Consider the following 20,777-nt stretch of genomic DNA (forward strand, 5'->3'; position numbering starts at 1 on the left):
AAGAACACTGGAGTGGGTTGCCATTTCCTTCTCCAATGCATGAAAGTGAAAAGTGAAAGTGAAGTCGCTCAGTCGTGTCCAACTCCTAGCGACCCCATGGACTGCAGCCTTCCAGGCTCCTCCATCCATGGATTTTCCAGGCAAGAGTACTGGAGTGGGGTGCCATCGCCTTCTCCAATTCTGTGTATGGATGTACTTTAATTTGTTAATCTGTTCACGAAATGGTGGACATCTGGGTTGTTTCCAGTTTTTAGCTTTTATGAATAAAGTTGGTGAATATTCATGCACAGGTCTTTGATGTTTTAATTTGTTAAGGTAAATATGTAGAAGAAGAGCTAGATCATGTGGTAACAATATGTTAATGTTGTGAGAAACAACCAGACTCTTCAAAATGGCCATATGATTTTATAGTCACCCCTGCAAATGTATGAGAAATTCATTATACTTTGTCTTGTAATTTTTTCCATTCAAAATTAAAATCTTGTAGTTTTAATTTGTAGTTCCCTAATAGCTAATGATGTTGAAGATCATTTCTTGTGCTCTCTTCTTTGGTAAAGTATATGTTTTGATATTTTGCACACTATTTTTTAATGACTTTTTAAAATACCATTGTAAGAGTTCTGTGTATATTCTGGTTACAAGACCTTTATTAGACGTATTGTTTGCAAATATTTTCTCCCTGTCAGTTTTTGGCTTGTCTGTATATTGTCAACTCTGTCTTTTGAAGGGCAGGAACTTTTAATTTTTATGAAGTCTGGTTTATCAATTTTTCTTGTTAAGGTTTGTGTTTGGCCTAAAGCCAAGATCACAAAGAATTTTGTCTGCTTTCTTTTATAAATTTTATATTTTTAGGTTTTACATTTGGGTCTATAACCCATTTTAAGTTAATTTTTGTATGTCATGTGAAGCTTTTTTGCTTATAGATACCTGTTATTCCAGTGTCGTTTTTTAAAAAAGCTCTTTCTCCTTTGAATTACCTTGTCATCTTTGTCAAAGTCAGATCAATAATGTCTGTAAGGGTCTATTTCTATATTTCTATTCCATTGATTTATACATCTCTCCTTTCTCCAGTGGTCTTGTACTTTTAGATAAGAGATAATCTATGCATTTTCATTTTCTACTATCATACTGACATCTGAGATTCAAATAAGGCAGTAAATCAACTTCCTATTACCAAAGAATATTAGGTAATTGAGTAATTATTGAGCATGTGAGTTCATTTGTACAGAATCAGTCATTTCACTTGCCTCCATGTAATGTGGTAAAATTCTTAAAAGATTTTGTTCAGATGTTGCCAGTGAGACAGTCATACACTGTTAATAGGAGTATAAGTTGGCACAAGCACTTTCAAAAACCATTTTGTTGATTTCCGGTTAATGGAGAATATGTGATGAACCTATGACTCATCAATTCTACTTCTTAAGCATATATATATATATATATATATATATATATATATACACACACACACACACACACACACACACACACATATATATATACACTCTAGAGAAACTGACACATGTATATAAAGGGACAGGTACAAGACTGTTTACTGTAACATTATTTGAAATACTGGAAAACTGGAAACCTACATATCTTTTCATAGGAAATAGTTAAACTATAGGATAGGATACTATACAGAAGTCAAAATGAATGAATTGGATCTCTGTATGGCTACATAGATCTCAGAAACAATGTATATGTTTAAAATAAAGTGATACAAATAAAATAGGAATAATAGAAAAAATGTACAAGTAAGATAGGCACTCAGTTCTTAATACTGATTTCTGGGAAGGAAAGGAGCATGGACATAGGAAGAGGAGCAACAAAGGGAACTTCTGTTGCATCTGTTAAATTGCACTTTATTTTTAAAATTCTAAGGCAAATGTGACATTATTATCAATATTCCTACCACTCAGAATGCAAACGCTATTTTACTGATTTTTGTAACTTGCTTCTTTTTTAAATTATAAAACCAAAAATGTAAACAGATTCTTTTAACAAAAAACTGGAAAGTAAACACCTACATAGTTTGAATTGACTTAAATGCTTAATAATTTCTTCGTGTGTCATTATCAAGTACTTATCGAGCACTTATTCTGGATCAGACACTGTAAAATACTAATGGCACCATAGTAAGAAAGAAAGTACCCTAAGGGGCCGGATCTAGTTAGTGATTTATTTGAGGGCGGCGGAGGAAGGTGGTCGGAGGTACACACTGGTAAGGGGACAGCATTGCTTTTTTTGAAAAATTTTTAATTTATTTATGGCTGTACTGGGTCTTCATTCTTGAGCAGGCTCTCCTCTAGTTGCGGTGAGTGGGGGCCACCTGCTCGTTGTGGTGCGCAGACTTCTCATCCCGGAGGCTTCTCTTGTTGTGAAGCACGGGCTTTAGGCGCTTGGCCTTCAGTAGTTGCAGCACTTCAGCTCAGTTGTTGCAGCTCCTGAGCTCTACAACACAGGCTCAGTAGATGTGGCGCACAGGCTTAGTGGGTCCACAGCATGTGGGATCTTCCTAGGTCAGGGATCAAACCCGTGTCTCCTGAACTGGCAGGTGGATTCCCCACCACTGAGCCACCAGCGAAGCCCAACAGCATTTCTTAGTTATTGTGTGTGATGTTTATAATAAGACTTCATCTATTCTTTGTTATCAAGAGAGTCATGATATTTTATTGATTTTGACATTTCAAATTACATTGAAGAATAGCATGGGAATTTTTAATTAAATAGGGACATGAATTAGGAAAAACAAAAAGCAGTTCTTATGGATGATTTCCACCTTTGCTTTACTGTATCTCTGTATTAGCCACTTATGAGGCGTTACAGATTCTAGTTCAGTTCAGTTCAGTCACTCAGTCATGTCCGACTCTTTGCAATTCCATGAATTGCAGCATGCCAGGCTTCCGTGTCCATCACCATCTCCCGGAGTTCACTCAGACTCATGTGAGTCCATCGAGTCAGTGATGCCATCCAGCCATCTCATCCTCTGTCGTCCCCTTCTCCTCCTGCCCCCAATCCCTCCCAGCATCAGAGTCTTTTCCAGTGAGTCAACTCTTTGCATCAGGTGGCCAAAGTACTGGAGTTTCAGCGTTAGCATCATTCCTTCCAAAGAAATCCCAGGGCTGATCTCCTTTAGCATGGACTGGCTGGATCTCCTTGTAGTCCAAGGGACTTGCGAGAGTCTTCTCCAACACCACAGTTCAAAAGCATCAATTCTTTGGCGCTCAGCCTTCTTCACAGTCCAACTCTCACATCCATACATGACCACTGGAAAAACCGTAGCCTTGACTAGCAGACCTTTGTTGGCAAAGTAATGTCTCTGCTTTTGAATATGCTATCTAGGTTGGTCATAACTGTCCTTCCAAGGAGTAAGCGTCTTTTAATTTCATTGCTGCAGTCATCATCTGCAGTGATTTTGGAGCCCAAAAAAATAAAGTCTGACACTGTTTCCCCATCTATTTGCCATGAAGTGATGGGACCAGATGCCACAATCTTATATTCTGAATGTTGAGCTTTAATTTTCAAAACCAATGAAATTTGCATATACTTGCTGGACTGGAAGAAGCACAAGCTGGAATCAAGATTGCCATGAGAAATATCAATAACCTCAGATATGCAGATGACTCCACCCTTGTGGCAGAAAGTGAAGAGGAACTCAAAAGCCTCTTGATGAAAGTGAAAGAAGAGAGTGAAAAAGTTGGCTTAAAGCTCAGCATTCAGAAAACGAAGATCATGGCATCCAGTCCCATCACTTCATGGGAAATAGATGGGGAAACAGTGTCAGATTTTATTTTTTGGGGCTCCAAAATCAATGCAGATGGTGACTGCAGCCATGAAATTAAAAGATGCTTACTCCTTGGAAGGAAAGTTATGACCAACCTAGATAGCATATTCAAAAGCAGAGACATTACTTTGCCAACAAAGGTCTGCTAGTCAAGGCTATGGTTTTTCCTGTGGTCATGTATGGATGTGAGAGTTGGACTGTGAAGAAGGCTGAGTGCCGAAGAATTGATGCTTTTGAACTGTGGTGTTGGAGAAGACTCTTGCGAGTCCCTTGGACTGCAAGGAGATCCAATCGGTCCATTCTGAAGGAGATCAGCCCTGGGATTTCTTTGGAAGGAATGATGCTAAAGCTGAAACTCCAGTACTTTGGCCACCTCATGTGAAGAGTTGACTCATTGGAAAAGACTCTGATGCTGGGAGGGATTGGGGGCAGGAGGAGAAGGGGACGACAGAGGATGAGATGGCTGGATGGCATCACTGACTCGATGGAAGTGAGTCTGAGTGAACTCCGGGAGATGGTGATGGACAGGGAGGCCTGGCGTGCGGCGATTCATGGGGTCGCAAAGAGTCGGACACGACTGAGGGACTGAACTGACTGAACTGAACTGTTACCACTTTAAAGAAATATTCTATACATATTTTGATCATGCTGAATTTTTAGGTCCTTTTAGAGCTTAATTTTGAATCAAGAGTAAATGCTGTCATGTTTCAAAGAAAATAGAAATGTGTTAATAAATGGCCACACTTGCGACCTTTTATGCCAGTTCTCATGGTACTGTCATTTGTGAAATAAAAACTAACTCTTGAAAGGATCACCCAACAATGAACATATTACATCATATTTGAATACAATTAGGTTTAACAGTGCTTATTTTTCTCATTATTATTGAAATCATGTTTAAAACCATTTATCTAAAGTAAAATCTTGAGGAGTCAAGTTTATTTCTCTAACACACTATTATAATGGTTTTAAGCATCAATACCATGAGATGATAAACAACAAAAGACTCTCTGCTCTGAAACTGAGAAACATTGAGGTATGTATTCCTCTCATGCAGAGCCACATATTCATTAGAATGCTAAAGTACTGAGAAGTCACAGGATAACAGTTTTCTAGCTTACTTGATCACAACCCCACCCCCTTTTTTCATCCCTGTATCTCCTAAAAAGAGCATGCTTTGGAAAATGTTTAGTGTATTCTTATGTTAGGCTTCCGGAGAAGGAAATGGCATCCCACTCCAGTACTCTTGCCTGGAAAATCCCATGGACGGAGGAGCCTGGAAGGCTGCAATGCATGGGATCGCTGAGGGTCGGACACAACTGAGCGACTGCACTTTCACTTTTCACTTTCATGCATTGAAGAAGGAAATGGCAACCCACTCCAGTGTTCTTGCCTGGAGAATCCCAGGGATGGGGGAGCCTGGTGGGCTGCTGTCCATGGGGTCACACAGAGTCGGACACGACTGAAGTGACTTAGCAGCAGCAGCAGCAGCAGGTTAGGCTTCGCTGGTGGCTCAGACAGTAAAGAATCTGTCTGCAGTCTAGGAGACCCAGATCTTCCGTGGGTCAGGAAGATCCCCTGGAGAAGGAAATGGCAAGTCACTTCAGTATTCTTGCCTGGAGAATCCCATGGACAGAGGAGACTGGTGGGCTACATAGTCCATGGGGTCACACAGAGTCAGACCCAACTAAAGCAACTTAGCGCATGCATACATACACACACACGCACATGATTTATACAAATTATTATTTTTATTTTAAAGTAGGACAAAAGGACCAAGCTGTGGAATGGTATAAGAAAGGTATTGAAGAACTAGAAAAAGGAATAGCCGTCGTAGTTACAGGACAAGGTAAGGTTGTATTTACATTTATTTAGTGGCATCCCAAATTATATTCACATGATTGCCCTGATTTCTGATATGTTTATCTGAATAAAAGTATTTAACAGATTTTTAAATGTTACTGTTACTCTTTCTAGACTTACAGTTAATGCTTTATTACCTGTGCTAAAAATGAAGTTACAACCAAATATGCTTAAACTTGATTACCTATAGCAGTAAGATAAAAAATGGTATATTACTTGTGTCCTCCTTGGAACCACGATTCATGATATTTTAACCCTATTTGTAGCCCTGGCTTTGAAACCTCATTCTTTCCTCGCTGTCAAGGCAGGGAAGGAGTAGTTAATCCACAGATCCCCCTTTTGCACTGTGGGTGATGCTTGACTGTGTGTTAGAATATGAGCTGTAATTTTTTTTTTTATTTACACATGGTCTTTTAAAATCAAAGTAGTTATTTTTCATCTTTTCTGTCACATCAAATTAAAAATCAGAGTCTAATATTACCATTAAATATACAGACAACAATTTCTGCACACATACTGTGTACTGAAGCATCATTTTATGTGCTTCATACTTATCATCTCTCTTAATGTCACCACAGCCCTACACTCTGAAGCTGCTACTGTTATCCTTATTTTTCAGATTAAAAACCTTAAGTGGGAAGAAGTAACTTGCCTGAGATCTCATAGGCATGAAGAGGTAGAGTCAGGATTTGAACTCAGGCAGTCTGGCTTTAAAACCTGTATTATTAAATAAATACTGTGCATGAATGTGTGATATGTGACACTATTAAATGAGTAAAGTACTTCGGCTATCATAGCTCTGATAAATTCAAAAGCAGAAATTATAATACATGGGCTAAGAATCTTAGCCTTAGGGATCAATCCACCCAGTAGATATTTTATCTGGCTGACTGATTCTATAATTTATATCAACTAATCTCCAATAACTACAATGTGTCCAATATTTACCATGATTTTTTCTGTCTCCTTTTTATTTTGACTATTTCTCTAGCTACTGGTCTCCTATATAAAAGAGAGCAGGGAGGTTGGGTCTTGGAGACTTTCATGAGTTTATGAGCATCACTTTATAAATTATGTACAAAAATTTTTGTCAAATGTATAGAAGAAGAGATCAAAGAAAATGAGTTATGAGAAAAATATTTCATTGAATTGAAGATGCCTTCGATTGTACCACTAAGAGAAAAAAATGTCAATTAAACTATTAACACATTCTCTTCTTATCACATACAATTTTAATTTTAACCTTATTCAGTTTGCTGTCTTGATCTTATTTAGTTATAGCTATAATAGAAATATTAATATTTATAACCAAGTTTTTGTATGCAGAGGCAATGACAAGCTATGTTGTGACTGCAGTCTGGCTAATAGCATTAATAGGTTGGCACTGGTGTTAAAACACTTCACAACTTCAGAGATTTTTTAATGTAGGGGAAAAAAATATGTCTCATAAGCCATGAAATCCATGAAATACCACACTAGGTCTGATACTCTCATAAGGAACTATAACTGATTTTTTTTAAGATATTATTTGAAAATGATATTTTCTTAATTTCTTTATAAAGACAATGACTTCTCTTGAGATTAGTTGTTATGATAACTTATCTTGAAGCAGTGTTAGTAGGTAAATGTAGATATTTTAATTATTTTTTTCTACTTTTTCTTTCAGGTGAACAGTGTGAAAGAGCTAGACGCCTTCAGGCTAAAATGATGACTAATTTAGTTATGGCCAAGGACCGTTTACAACTATTAGGTATCAGTTAATGAATTGTATGACTGCAATGAGATACATTTGAAATCTGTGTTTAGTGAAATTCTGAATATAGTTAGAAATAAATCAGTGATCACACTGGATCAATGGTCACACAAGAACACACTTGAAAATATGTTCTAGTCTTTTTTTAACTCATGAATATTTTAAAATACAGAAAAGAGCATATTGAACTAATTATCTATCACTCAACTTTGGTAATTATCAGTTTATCATTGGCCTTGATTCAAGATTGGCAAACTGTAGCCTATGGACTCAGTTCAGTACACTGCCTGTTTTTATAAGTTGACACAAAGCTGCTCTCATTTCTTTGTATATGATCTGATTGCTTTTGTGCTGCAGTGACAGAATTGAGGTGTTGATACAGAGATCATGTAGCCTGCAAAGCCTCTTAATATATAACTTTTGAAAATATTTTAATATTTAGTCTCTGGCTCTTTACAAAAAATGTTTGCAAACCCCAGTTTATATCCCTGCCCACTTTCCCCAGCTTCATATTACTATTTTGAAACTATTTCTTCATATCTTTTTATTTCATTTATAAATATTTTGTATTGTATCTCAGAAGATAAAGATGCTTTAAAAATAAAATTCCCAAAGTGAGAAGAATGTACCTTCTTATGTTTCCCTTCTTTCCTTCTTTCCTGTGTATCATTTTTATTTTTCACTTTGCTTTGTACTTGGAACCTTCAAAACGAAAATTCATTTCATTATAGGTAATGAAGGTAATAATTCCTCCTCCTGAGGAAGCTGTATTAAATGGGGTCATGGACATGACCACCGGGGGGAAAAAATTGCCAAAATACCATTATCACACCTAAAAAAAAAAACAGTTCTTTTAATACAAACAAAAGTAATAGCCAAAAAAGGTCAGTTTCTAGATTTAATATATAATGTGCAGTCAGTATCTCATAATTTAATAACTGCTACTGTTTTTTTATAATTTAATTGTTTGAATCCGGATCTCAAGAAGATCCATACTATATGTCTTTTTTTAATATACACATCTGGTTTTTTCTTTTTCTTGGGATTTATGAACCAAATCTTTGCCACATAGTTTTTCCTGTAGTCTATTTTGCTGCATGTATATCCATGTTATCTTTTAATGTATTCTTATCCTCCCTATAAATTGATATTTGAATATAGAGGCTTAATTGGATTGAAAGTAGACTTTTATTTCTTAATGCTAAGACTGCTTGATAGGTGGTTTGTGTTTATGCATCAGCAGTTCTTAATGATGTTAGCAGCAGTTGACTTGTGCCCAGTGACGCTGTAATTGTCATTCTTTCTGTGTTTATCCATTGGAAAAGGACTATAATGAGACACTTCTCATTTTCTATTTGATGGTATAGGCTTTAAAAATAGGTTACGGTAAATCTACCCTTCAAAGTGGAACTAAAACCCACCCTTGGGGTGGTTGTTTCTATCATCGCTTGAAGTGATACAGATAGTATAGAAACTTGGCAAACAGGCAGACTTTATCTGTTGCTCTGCAACTTTGATAAGTTATTTAAGATGTCTTTTTTATTTCATTTGTAACATGAGGCTGATAGATAATTATTGTCTCACCATATTTGTGACCAATAAATTGTTGAGTAAGCAAGTACTTAGAAATGCTGATTTTTGTTCATCTCCTTACCTGTGTGTATCACCATCACCACCCCTGCTTTTGAGTAGTATATATACATTTGTATTTTATTCATTCAGTCATTCATCCATTCATTCTTATATGGTCTGTTGTGTTTATAAATTTTCCCCCCACATTGTTGAAAAAGAAGCCCTTACTGTTTTCAGATAGCTAATAAGACAGTGTTCCCCTGGCTCCTGTGGCTGACAGGTTCGCCTTCTTAAGCGAGGGTTAGTAGTGTTATAGTACATCAAGGGTTGTTGTAGTAAAATAACTACCTAGTTGTTCTAATTGGTCCTTTCTATGTGTTTTAGCTGTAACACCTTATTGTATATATACAGAGTATCAATATATGGGATGTAGATGGTTTGATTATGGAACATTTTATAACTTGTTTCAAATTGAACAATGGCTGGTTTTTAATCTTTTATTGTAAGTTGTGATATGGTAAAACATTAGAAACAGCTCATCAGTTTGTAGACTTCTCTTTAAATGCAGCTTTGTAATTTCTTATTTGTGTTATTAGAAGAATGGACAAAACGGATATATAATAGTAATATAACATGAAGCTAGGTATTAATATAATTAATATTTGGGTGCTCTTGTTGTCTATTATCAAAAATACGATATGTCCATTCATGAAAGATGTTACTTTAAAAAAGAGAGGGTGGGATAAAAGACATCATCAACATATTCCTGTCTTCTGAGAATGCAGAATTTCTGGGAGTTATATACAAAAGACAGTAAAGAAGTTTGCAAAAGTGCACAGTAGAGTGTATTTGAGTATCATGTGCTATTTAAAAAATGGAGCTTTTCAGAGGTGGGATGGCTGATAGGTACCCAAATAGGATGAAGAATGATATTGGGAGTTCCCCACACAGACTGGTTTGAGAGGATATATCTTCTCTGATGGAGGTGGGGAAGAGTTCCTATGTATAATATATCTTTAATTTAGTCAAAGTGAACCTTAGAGCAAAGGTTAAGTGTAAAACCTGTTATAAATAGAAAGGTAATTTTGGCAGTGACTTCTTGGTATACTTGGCAGTTGCTCTTTTTAAAAAATTTAGCTTTATTCAGTGTCCAGTTATTAAATCTTTACTCTGTACCAGATACAGTGCCAAGGGATATAAACTGAATTTATTTCTTAACTTGGGAAATATTTACTGGGTGGTTATCACATTGTAAGCACTTAGGATATAGACAAGGATCCCTGTGTCATAGAGTTTATATTCTAGCAGGAGGAATAATGACAGTAGGCAATAGACATATAGAATAAACAAGTTATAGCATGTGTTGGATGGTGATAAATACATGGAAAAAAGAAAGCATAAAATACAGTACAAGGGTTTAGGAGTAGCTGAGAGGTGGTCTGAATTTTTAGCTTTAAATAGGATGGTCAGGGTATGCCTCTTTGAGAAGCTGACATCAATTAGTCTTGCAAGTGTCTGGGAGAAGAAAGTCTGCGGAGAAGTAAGAGCTGATGCAAAGCCTTAAGAAAACACATCTGACATGTTTGAGTTTCCTTGGTGACTCAGACAGTAAAGAATATGCCTGCAATGCAGGAGACCTGGGTTCAATCTCTGGGTTGGGAAGACCCCCTTGAGAAGGAAACAGCAACCCACTCCAGTATCCTTGTCTGGAGAATCCTCATGGACAGAGGAGCCTAGTGGGCTACAGTCCACGGGGTGGCAAAGAGTTGGACATGACTGAGCACACAGCTAAGAGACCAGTGCGCCAGAGCAAGGAGAATATAGTAAAGATCGAAGAGCTGATGGTGGAGGTGGGGAGGGGAGGGTCTTGACAACAGGCAGGGTTTTAGAGGGCATGATGAGGATCTGAGCTTTTACCACGTGTGAAGTGGGGTACACTTAGAAGGATTTTTAGGAAAGGAATAACATCATCTGACCTCCGTATAAAAAGGATCCCTGGTTGTGATGTTGCAAGAGTATGAGTAAGACAGCTGTTATGGTAAATTGGGGGGAAATGGAGTCTTGGATTAGGGTGATACCAGGAGTAACCATCAGGTGAATTAGTATTATATTTGAAGGTTGAGCAAACAGATTTACTGATAGATTGGATAAAATATTCTGTTTAAGGCTCTTGTTGATACAGTGGAGGAGGCATAAATAGATAAATCATCACTGCAGGATGGAGATAACGTATGTATTTTGTGGAGATGGGAAAACACGTGTCTGAGAAGTCTTCCTGGAAGAAGTAAAACCTGAAGTGGGGATTTAAAAAGATAAATAAAAGTTATTAATGTTTGGGAGTAAGGATATTCCAGGAGGAACTAACAGCATGAACATAGACTGAGGGACAAGGAAAACCATGGTGCTGATGGAGATGTGAATTTGGGATTGCTCAGGCATGAGAGATGTAGGCAGACCTTGCTGGTCATATCAGGGAGCTTCAGTGCTGATCTGGGGGCAGCAGGAAGCTGCTAAAGGGTTCCCTTCTAAGTAGATCACTGAGATGATTGTGTGGGGGTTGCCCATGAAGGGATCAAGAAGCAAGGTGACTTGTTTCATGTTACATCATTGGTTAATCTATGACCTTTAGTCATTCTAAAAGAAAGCATTAAACTAAGTTTACTTTCTTAAAAAAAAAATAAACTGGAGCAGATTTGCATTAGCTGTGTCCTGCTATTGTATATGTGTACGTTTTCACACATATAAATGTAAACCCTACAAACAAGTTCTGTGATTTTTTATTCTTAGTTTATCAGAACTAAGGATTTGTTTCTGTTTCTTTTTGCTATATAATAATGTTTACGTGACCTTTTTGTAAACATTGAAGAGAATGTTAAAGAGTGTTAATTGATAAATAAGACATTTACAAATCAGTTTTTTCTAATTTATGTCTTTAACCAACACAAATGGTTTCTTTCTCAATATGGTGATTTGATGAGTATTATCTTTGAGAAAAATCAGATGACCTATCTGTTAACTAACAATAATAAAAGGGCTCCAAGGTATATTGTATCAGCCAGTTCTAGGATACAAAAGCTTTGTGCTTTGTGCAGAGAGGGTAGCTGCTATTTAACCTGTCCCAAAGGCATGTGTGTTTGTACCATAAACCAAGCATGGCGCCTGCTTGTCTGACCTTAGCAATTAAAGTTTAAGAGAGTCAGTATATATGTGCTACGTTTCATTGACTTCTTAGTACTGGAGATAAGAATCAGTAATGAGAGACTTCCCTGGCAGTCCAGTGGCTAAGACTCTGTGCTCCCAATGAGGAGGGCCTGGGTTCAATCCCTGGTCAGGGAACTGGATCCCACATGCCTCAACTAAGAGTTCACATGCTGCAGCTAAGATCCTGCAGAGCCAAATAAATAAATGAAAATAAATCATTTAAAAAAAGAATCAGTAATGATAACTTGGGAGTATTTCAATAAAATAGATATGGTCAAAATTCAGCCCTAATATAAATGAAGCCCAGGTACGTCCTTTATGTATTACTTTATTTAATCCTTGAAACCCTTGGAAAACTGATGCTGAAACAAGTTCATACTAGTGAATGAGTGGTGGAGCAAGGTGTTCATCAGTTAGCAATATGGGGTGACTTGACTGGGGAAAGAGTGCAGCAATGAGGTAGGGTGGCAAGAAAATTCAAACCACTACACTTTGGGGCTTCAGGTCCTAGACATAGAGACCCAGATCTTGAGAGGATCACATTGTAATTTGAACTGGGGGGAAGGGGTAGGGTTGATATACTCCTTTAAAATCTTTGATTAATTTAAAAATAGATACTATATGCACATGCCAAAAATTTTGAGAAGTTGGAAAAGCATCCATCCCATACTGTGTCCCAGCCACTCATTTCCCCTCCCCAGAGGCAGCTAGTATTTACCAGTTTCTCTGGGTCTTTTTTAGAGAGAATTTTTATATATTCAAATATACATGTGTGTTTAAATAAATGGTAGGGTACTGTACACACAGTTCTGCAGCTTGCTTATTCCCTTCTGCTTTATTGCATTTCTTTTTTGCTGATGAGATGTCCTTTTTTTTTTAAAAATCTTTCCAGATCCTAGCCAACTCACAGCCCACGTCCTCTGTAAAGTCTTCTTAATGTTCTCTTTCTAACTCTATCCTGTTCTCCCTGTACAATGATTTGGATGTATTAGATATTCAGGAAATGTTTACTGGTGATAGTAGTGTTATAGAATTGCCTTGGGTTACCAAACCTGAATAATGCATATTTTGAACACAGTCATTCACTCGTTTATTTTTGTTGCTGTTTTAATGTCTGAGTTTTTGCTAATTAGTTATGTTGTTAAAGATAATTTTATATAAATGCAAAACCCTTTACTATATAACTTTTTAACACCTTGAATCATTTTTAATTTTCACATAAACATTTTTTATTATGTTGTTTTCTGTTTGTTTATTTTTTTCTTTTTTTACACTCCCCTCTGTTGCATAGAGAAGCTGCAACCAAGTTTGCAATTTTCCAAGTCACAAATGGACGTCTATAATGACAGTACTAACTTGACATGCCGTAATGGACATCTCCAGTCAGGTGGGTTTAGGTTAACTAACATGTCGAATAATAAAGCTTGCATGCAAAGTAGAGTCCTGCTTAACCTGATAATGTTGATTTGATTTTACAGTGATAGATTTGATTGTTTTTTGTTCGCACAGGGCTGTGTAGAAAATACAGCATCCTTGTCATTCATGGTATGTAAACATGTAACAGATAGGTGTAGCCATTCTCAACCTGTTATATATGCATATTTTACAAGTTCCAAGTTTTGAGATGATAAAATGTGAAGGTTCATTTTCCTAAATTATTAAGATGTTCTTTTGTTTCTATTTTATTTTGAGCTTTGGTGTTTTTTCCTATCGGTACCTGTACCAGGTTTTTATAAAGCAGTGTTTTTTGAGACAATAATTTTAATTTTTTGATCATATACCAGTTTTCAATGCATATACATTTCACCTATACAATGAATGAGTATTTAGCTATAACCCCTGTTGGAAAAAGTTTGAAGCTGAGTTCACACAGTAAGGAGAAACATTAGAATACTATTATTTACTATAGGATAAATTTGTTTCCCATAAGTTTTGAGCATCACATCAGCTCCTACAGAAAATTAAATGTTTTTTTGCCTAGTTTTGTTTGGGTGGAAGGAATCTTCATTTCCTAGGTTCTCTGACATCTTGTCTAGTTTTATTGGTAACTTTTTCAGAATTAGTTTTGTGTCCAGTGCTTAAATTTTATTAAAGTAAATATTACTTTGTTCAAACTGTAACAGAAAACTCATAGTATAGACCATAAGAAAACTGCTTTCTCTACTCATATGTAATAAAAAAGTTTAAAGATTTCTTGTTTTTTAAATTTTTATTTAAATCAATTATATATAACTGATTTACAATGTTATATTAGGTCCAGGTGTACAGCATAGTGGATCAGTTATACATATTTCCACTCTTTCTTAGATCCTTTTTCCATATAGGCCATTACAGAATATTGACTAGAGTTCGCTATGCTGTATGTTAAGTTCTTATTAGTTATCTACTTTATACACAGTAGTATGTATATGTCAATCCCAGTCTCTATTTATCCTCCCCGCCCTTACCCCCTGGTAATGACAAGTTTGTTTTCTACATCTGTAACTCAATTTCCATTTTTCCTCCCCTCAAGTTGTCTGATTTTTTTTTTCTTGCTCTCTAGCTTCACATTACAGGTTCTTGCTCTTTTCTGTGCTTTTTAACTAAAAGACCTGCTTTAATATTTCTTTTAATGAAGTTTTGTAGATAGTAAACTCTCTCAGCCTAGTGTCTGAAAATACCCTTGTCCTTACTTGGCTGGTCACTGGAATATAGAATAGATGAAAGTTAACATTGTTTTTTCCTTCAGCATTTTGAGCACACTTGGTTGCTTGCTGACCTTTGTTATTTTTATGAGAAATCTGCTATCATCCTCCAGTTCCTTGTAAAAATTTTTATCCATTTATAATCTTAGAACTGTATATTTTCTGTTTGTAGAAATTCTTCTCCAGTCTCCTTTTTCCCGTTTGAAGTGAGTGATAAATACTTACCACCCTAGATGGATCTTGCTTTTATTCACACTTTGGCTTTTAATTGTCGTTCTCTTTTCTTCCTTGTTTTTCCTATAGGGTCATTATCCTTTAGTTCCTTGAACAAATGGTACAGAATGTTGCGTTTATTTATTGGAAAAGAACCCTTGGTTATTTTACTGTACTTTAAAAAATTTTTTTATTTTTTTCACCGTACCGTGTGGCATATGGGATCTTAGTTTCCCAATCAAGGATTAAACCCATGCCCCGTACACTGGAAGCAAATTCCCTTCTTTAGAGTTTCCTTAAGCTATATTAAGGGATATTATGGCAAAGCAACAATAAGGCTTTTGTCTTTAAGCTAGTCTTTTCTCAAGGCTACTCTAATTTGCTGACTGATTTAACAGTGAACATTTCTATTAATAAACTCTGATGTTTGTTATATAGTATATGAAAATATTATTTAGAAGCAGTGAGATTTGAACATTTAAAGTCTATAATTTATGTAGAAGAGCAGAGTAGGTAGGTCATGTGACCTTTTAGACTTATTAGAAAATATCTTATACTTTATTTATATGTGCATGCATGCGTGCCCAGTCATGTCTGACTCTTTGCCACCCTTGGACTGTAGCTTGCTAGGGTCCATTGACCATAGGATTCTCTAGGCAGGAATACTGAATGAGTAGTCTTCCCGACCCAGGGATCGAACCCACATCTCCTGTGTCTCCTTGCATTGGCAGGTGGATTCTTTACCACTGAGCCACCTGGTAACATAGATACAGCACGAAATACTTGGCATATTAACCACATCTTTATACTCTTTAAATTAAAATTACCTTTTAAAACTCTTTTGGTGGCACAGATTGGATTTTCATACTGTTTTGTAGTCTGAAAAGTTTGGAATGAGGTGCTATTTGTTCCCGCCCCCACCCCCATATAGCCTACCCCTAGTGCCTTTACTACATTTTGTTTCTTTAATTTTTCGCAGCTTTTAAATAAAACAAAACAAGAAAAAAAAATTGGCAGCCTTATTTTCTTGGTACCTTTTTTGTATCCTCCTCCTGTCCCTACAAATAGTTATTTCTTTTTATGACAAATATGTATTTCTTAAAATTATACACCAGGAAAAGGAAAAGGCTAAATACTCATAATCTTGTCCACACCCAGTAACAATCGTTATGAACACTTTAGTATATATTCTGACTGAAGTCTTATTTTGAGATACTGCTGAAATAAAAATAATATTATTAGCTTTCAAATTTGTACTGGTTCTTATATTAACTTTTATAATGTTTAGCCACAATTTTCTGACCATGATGACTTTATTTTTTCCTTGATAGAAAGTGGAGCTGTTCCAAAAAGAAAAGATCCATTAACACATGCTAGTAATTCACTGCCTCGTTCAAAAACAGTTATGAAAACTGGACCCACAGGTCTTTCAGGCCACCATAGAGCACCTAGTTGCAGTGGTTTATCCATGGTTTCTGGCGTGAGACAAGGACCTGGTTCTGCAGCTGCCACTCATAAGGTATTTTGAGACAGTAACTTCAGTTGCTATGCTGTTGCAAACAAAATTTTGAATATGACAATGCTTGCTTAAATTTATTATAAGTGCTTTGTAATACCTTAAGAGAATTGATAAATTTCCACAAAGTTGAATGATTTCTTTTCTTTTTTTTAAATTTAGATTTATAAAAATCTAAGTAGGGACTTCCCTGGTGGTCCAGTAGCTAAAACTCTGCACTGCCAAGCCAGGGGACTTAGGTTCAATCCCTGGTTAGGGATCCTGCATGTCACAACTAAAAGATACCAAATGCTGCAGTGAAAACTCAGTACTGCCAAATAGTAAATAAATACAACTTTTAAAAATAAAAAGAATAAAAAATAAAATCCAAGTAGCAGATGCAACTTGCTACTAAAAAGCAAATCTTTTTTTTTTCTCTATTATCTTTGAAGGAAATCTTTCTAACTAGGTGTTTTTAACAGTAAGTTTCTTTATCCAGTCTGTTTTGTGTATTCTTTATCCAGTCTTTTTGTTTCTAATTTTATTTAATTTCTTTATTTGGCTGTGCCATGAAATGTGGCTTACCATATCAGTTCCCAAATCAGGAACTGAACCCAGGCTTTCAGCAGTGAAAGCAGGGAGTTCCAAGCACTAGACCACCAGGAAATTCCCTATAGATCATTTTAAATTCGTTATTTGTATAATTATGTAAATGTATATAAATGTTTTATAACATTAAACATACATAGAGTTTTGTTACAATTCTAACAAGGATCAAAATTATGTGAGTGTGTTGTCATAGAGCCTTTCTATTTCATAGTAAGTAAATCTCTCTGGATAAAATCTTCTATAAACCCATTTCATGCCAAATGTAGTTCTATAGAGAATGCCATTTTATTTTAGAATAAATATACAATTTGGGGATTTTATATCTATTTTTTGCTACTTTTATTCCTTTAATTCTGTGAACATTAAAGTTAACTCACATGTGAAAATTGCAAACATTATGTTGTGTTTTCACATCAAAATTTTGTGTCCTTCCAAGAGTACACCAAAAACAAGTAGAACAAATAAACCTTCTACCCCTACAACTGCTGCTCGTAAAAAGAAAGACTTGAAGAATTTTAGGAATGTGGACAGCAACCTTGCTAACCTTATAATGAATGAAATTGTGGACAAGTAAGTATTGTCATCTAAAGCACTTTATGGAGTTTAAACATTTTTTATTGGCAAAATATATCATTAGTAAAATGGATAATAAATACCTTGTCTAATTTACATATTTAATTTTTATGATGGTTTTCAGTTACTGTAAATGAGAAAGCCGTTGCTTTACTGATTTAACTATACAGTTTCACTCTTGTTAACATAAAAATGGCTGCATTACATAGAGCTTAGACTTAATATTATAATAACTGAAGAATATGTGTGTAGTTAACTGAAATTCTGTTTCTTAGTGGAACAGCTGTTAAATTTGATGATATAGCTGGTCAAGAACTGGCAAAACAAGCATTGCAAGAAATTGTTATTCTTCCTTCTCTGAGACCTGAGGTAAGGACTTTATATTGTCATTTTCTTATAGCATCATCCATTACTGAATCCATAGTATCAGTAAATAAATGAGCTACACTAGAATGATTAATTCATATAACAGTAGATTTGATTTTTTATTTTTTTAAAAGGAAAAATCATTAGCAGTTGATGTTAACTGTATTGGAAAGGAGATTGACTATAATGGTAACTAATTCCCAATGCTTTTGTAATTAAGTTTATAGGAAAAATAGGTAACAGGCAATAATTTTATATTAAGGTAAGAGAGATTTAAAATTAAAAGACAGCTTTCCCAGGCGGCTGCCGAAGATGGCGGAGGGGCAGGTCCTGGTGCTTGATGGCCAAGGCCATCTTCTGGGCCGCCTGGTGGCCATTGTGGCCAAGCACAATGTTGCAGAAGCACCACAGCGGTGCTTCTGGGCCGGAAGGTTGTGGTCGTGCGCTGTGAGGGCATCAACATTTCTGGCAATTTCTACAGAAATAAGTTGAAATACCTGGCTTTTCTCCGCAAGCGGATGAACACCAACCCCTCCCGTGGCCCCTACCACTTCCGAGCCCCTAGCCGCATCTTCTGGCGGACAGTGCGAGGCATGCTGCCCCACAAGACCAAGCGGGGCCAAGCTGCTCTGGAGCGCCTCAAGGTGTTTGATGGGATCCCACCACCCTATGACAAGAAAAAGCGAATGGTGGTTCCTGCTGCCCTCAAGGTTGTGCGTCTGAAGCCTACTCGCAAGTTTGCCTACCTAGGGCGCCTGGCTCATGAGGTTGGCTGGAAGTACCAGGCAGTAACGGCCACCCTGGAGGAGAAGAGAAAGGAGAAGGCCAAGATCCACTACCGGAAAAAGAAGCAGCTCATGAGGCTACGGGAGCAGGCTGAAAAGAACATCGAGAAGAAAATTGGCAAATTCACAGAGGTCCTCAAGACTCACGGATTCCTAGTCTGAGCCAAATAAAATTGACTGTTTATTCTTTAAAAAAAAAAATTAAATTAAATTAAAAGACAGAAATCATACTGGAGAAAAGAGAAATTAAGATAAGGTTATTTAAAAGAATTATTTTGAAGATATTAAGTGATCAAAGTAAGTGAAGAGCTGATAAGTGATGGGTAGGGGCCTAACCTTCCATCCCATAATTTTTTAACTCACCGAAAAAGTTAGGTAATCTTGCAATTGATAATAAATATTTAATTTTCCATATTTGGTATTGTTTTGGATTTTCACAATTCACAGATTTCATATTTGATGCTGTTCTAAAAAAATTGCAAAAAATAAATCTGAGGATCCAGTCTGGGTCAGCTGTTTCTCTTCCTCCTGAGCTATCAAGTCTTTGTGGACTCGTTTACAAAATCTAGTGAACATAGATGTTATACGGCACGTTATTGTGAATACACTCTTAAACGAATGTGTAAAGGTTGTGTAGCCCTATTTTTCTATAGTCTCTGTCATTCTCATACTGTTTGTAACTCGTGAGCACCAACTATACTGAAATTTATTATTTGTTGATTCTACTTTCTTTTACCTCTTGCTCATTCTAAGAAGCAGTGTGCAGGAAATCACTGGTTTAATATACTAATTGAATATTCTTAATACTCAATAAAATAATAAGAGAATTATTAAGATGGAAAGCATTTGTCTTTATAGTAGCCAGATTTGTCTCTTGTACCACCTCAGGCCACACTTTGAGGAAACATATGATGGTTTGTATTTTGGGCCAACTTTTTCCCTGAGGTTATATATAAGCGTAGTAAATGCAGCAGACTGAGTATTGACCAAAAAAATGCTTGTTGAAAGGATTCATGCAACCGCAGACCTGAAAAGGATCTTAGCAGTCATTTAGTCCATTTGTTGCCAAAGAAACTAGTCCTAAGACCTAAATTTTAGTTAAGTGGTGGATCAGTCTCAAGTATGGGCTTTATTATAAATGATGTGCTTCTTAGGGTACAAAAATATATCTAAAATTGTAAAGGTGCTAAGGAAATACCTGGACTGTGTTAGAAGTCATTCAGCTTTGGCTCTATGCATAGCTTTAAGGAACATTATCTAAAGTGGAGAGTAAGGTCAAACAGCATATGAATTTACATTTATGAATATTTCCATGGTAGGGCCATACTATTTGAAAAATCTGGAATTTCAAAGTTGAATAACCTAAGCTTGGGCGGGGCAGAAGCTTTAGTAAATGTACTAAATTGGAGCTTAAGGAGGAACAACATCTGAGGTAGAGCCAGATCTCAGGATTGGGACCATTTGTCTATCTCTGCATCTGCCAGTTTGAACATTTTTATAATTCCTGTTAAGATTCCCAAGAAAGAGAATATGATTGTCCTAGCTCATCTTTTCATCTTTTCAGTAGACTGTAAAATGGATCATGGGCCAGAGCTTATTTCATAAAGCACCTTTATTGTGCAACAGATCAGCTTTCTTAATTCTCCACAGTGGGGAGCTTGCATGGATCACAATGGGACGTTGTTAGGCTAGATTGGAAAGTTGGGTATGACAGGCATCATGATGAATTTATTCATTTTTTTACAGTGCTAGAATTTTTATTTCATCTTAAAAACACGGAATCATAATTTTGTTTTTGTTCAGTCACTCAGTCATGTCTGACTCTTTTCAATGCCGTGGACTACAGCACGCCAGGCTTCCCTGTCCTTCACCATCT

General features: G+C 36.2%; 1 protein-coding gene and 1 pseudogene across 4 annotated transcripts in view; both read left to right on the forward strand.

Moving 5' to 3' along the window:
• The window catches only part of SPAST (spastin), a 57,304-nt gene that overhangs the window by 12,460 nt on the left and 24,067 nt on the right, over positions 1-20,777 (forward strand). Inside the window, exons 2-7 of one of the 4 annotated variants that reach the window (XM_006080579.4) lie at positions 5,553-5,636; positions 7,317-7,400; positions 13,468-13,563; positions 16,405-16,592; positions 17,614-17,747; positions 18,026-18,119. In XM_006080579.4, the coding sequence (XP_006080641.3) occupies positions 5,553-5,636; positions 7,317-7,400; positions 13,468-13,563; positions 16,405-16,592; positions 17,614-17,747; positions 18,026-18,119 (680 nt within the window). Of the gene's footprint in view, positions 1-5,549; positions 5,637-7,316; positions 7,401-13,467; positions 13,564-16,404; positions 16,593-17,613; positions 17,748-18,025; positions 18,120-20,777 lie in introns of all 4 variants that reach the window. The other 3 variants (XM_006080578.4, XM_044925797.2, XM_006080580.4) reach the window with 3 other exon arrangements.
• LOC102403451 lies at positions 18,414-19,090 on the forward strand (annotated as a pseudogene).

Source organism: Bubalus bubalis, chromosome 12 (genome assembly GCF_019923935.1).
Source record: "Bubalus bubalis isolate 160015118507 breed Murrah chromosome 12, NDDB_SH_1, whole genome shotgun sequence".
Lineage (NCBI taxonomy): Eukaryota > Metazoa > Chordata > Mammalia > Artiodactyla > Bovidae > Bubalus > Bubalus bubalis.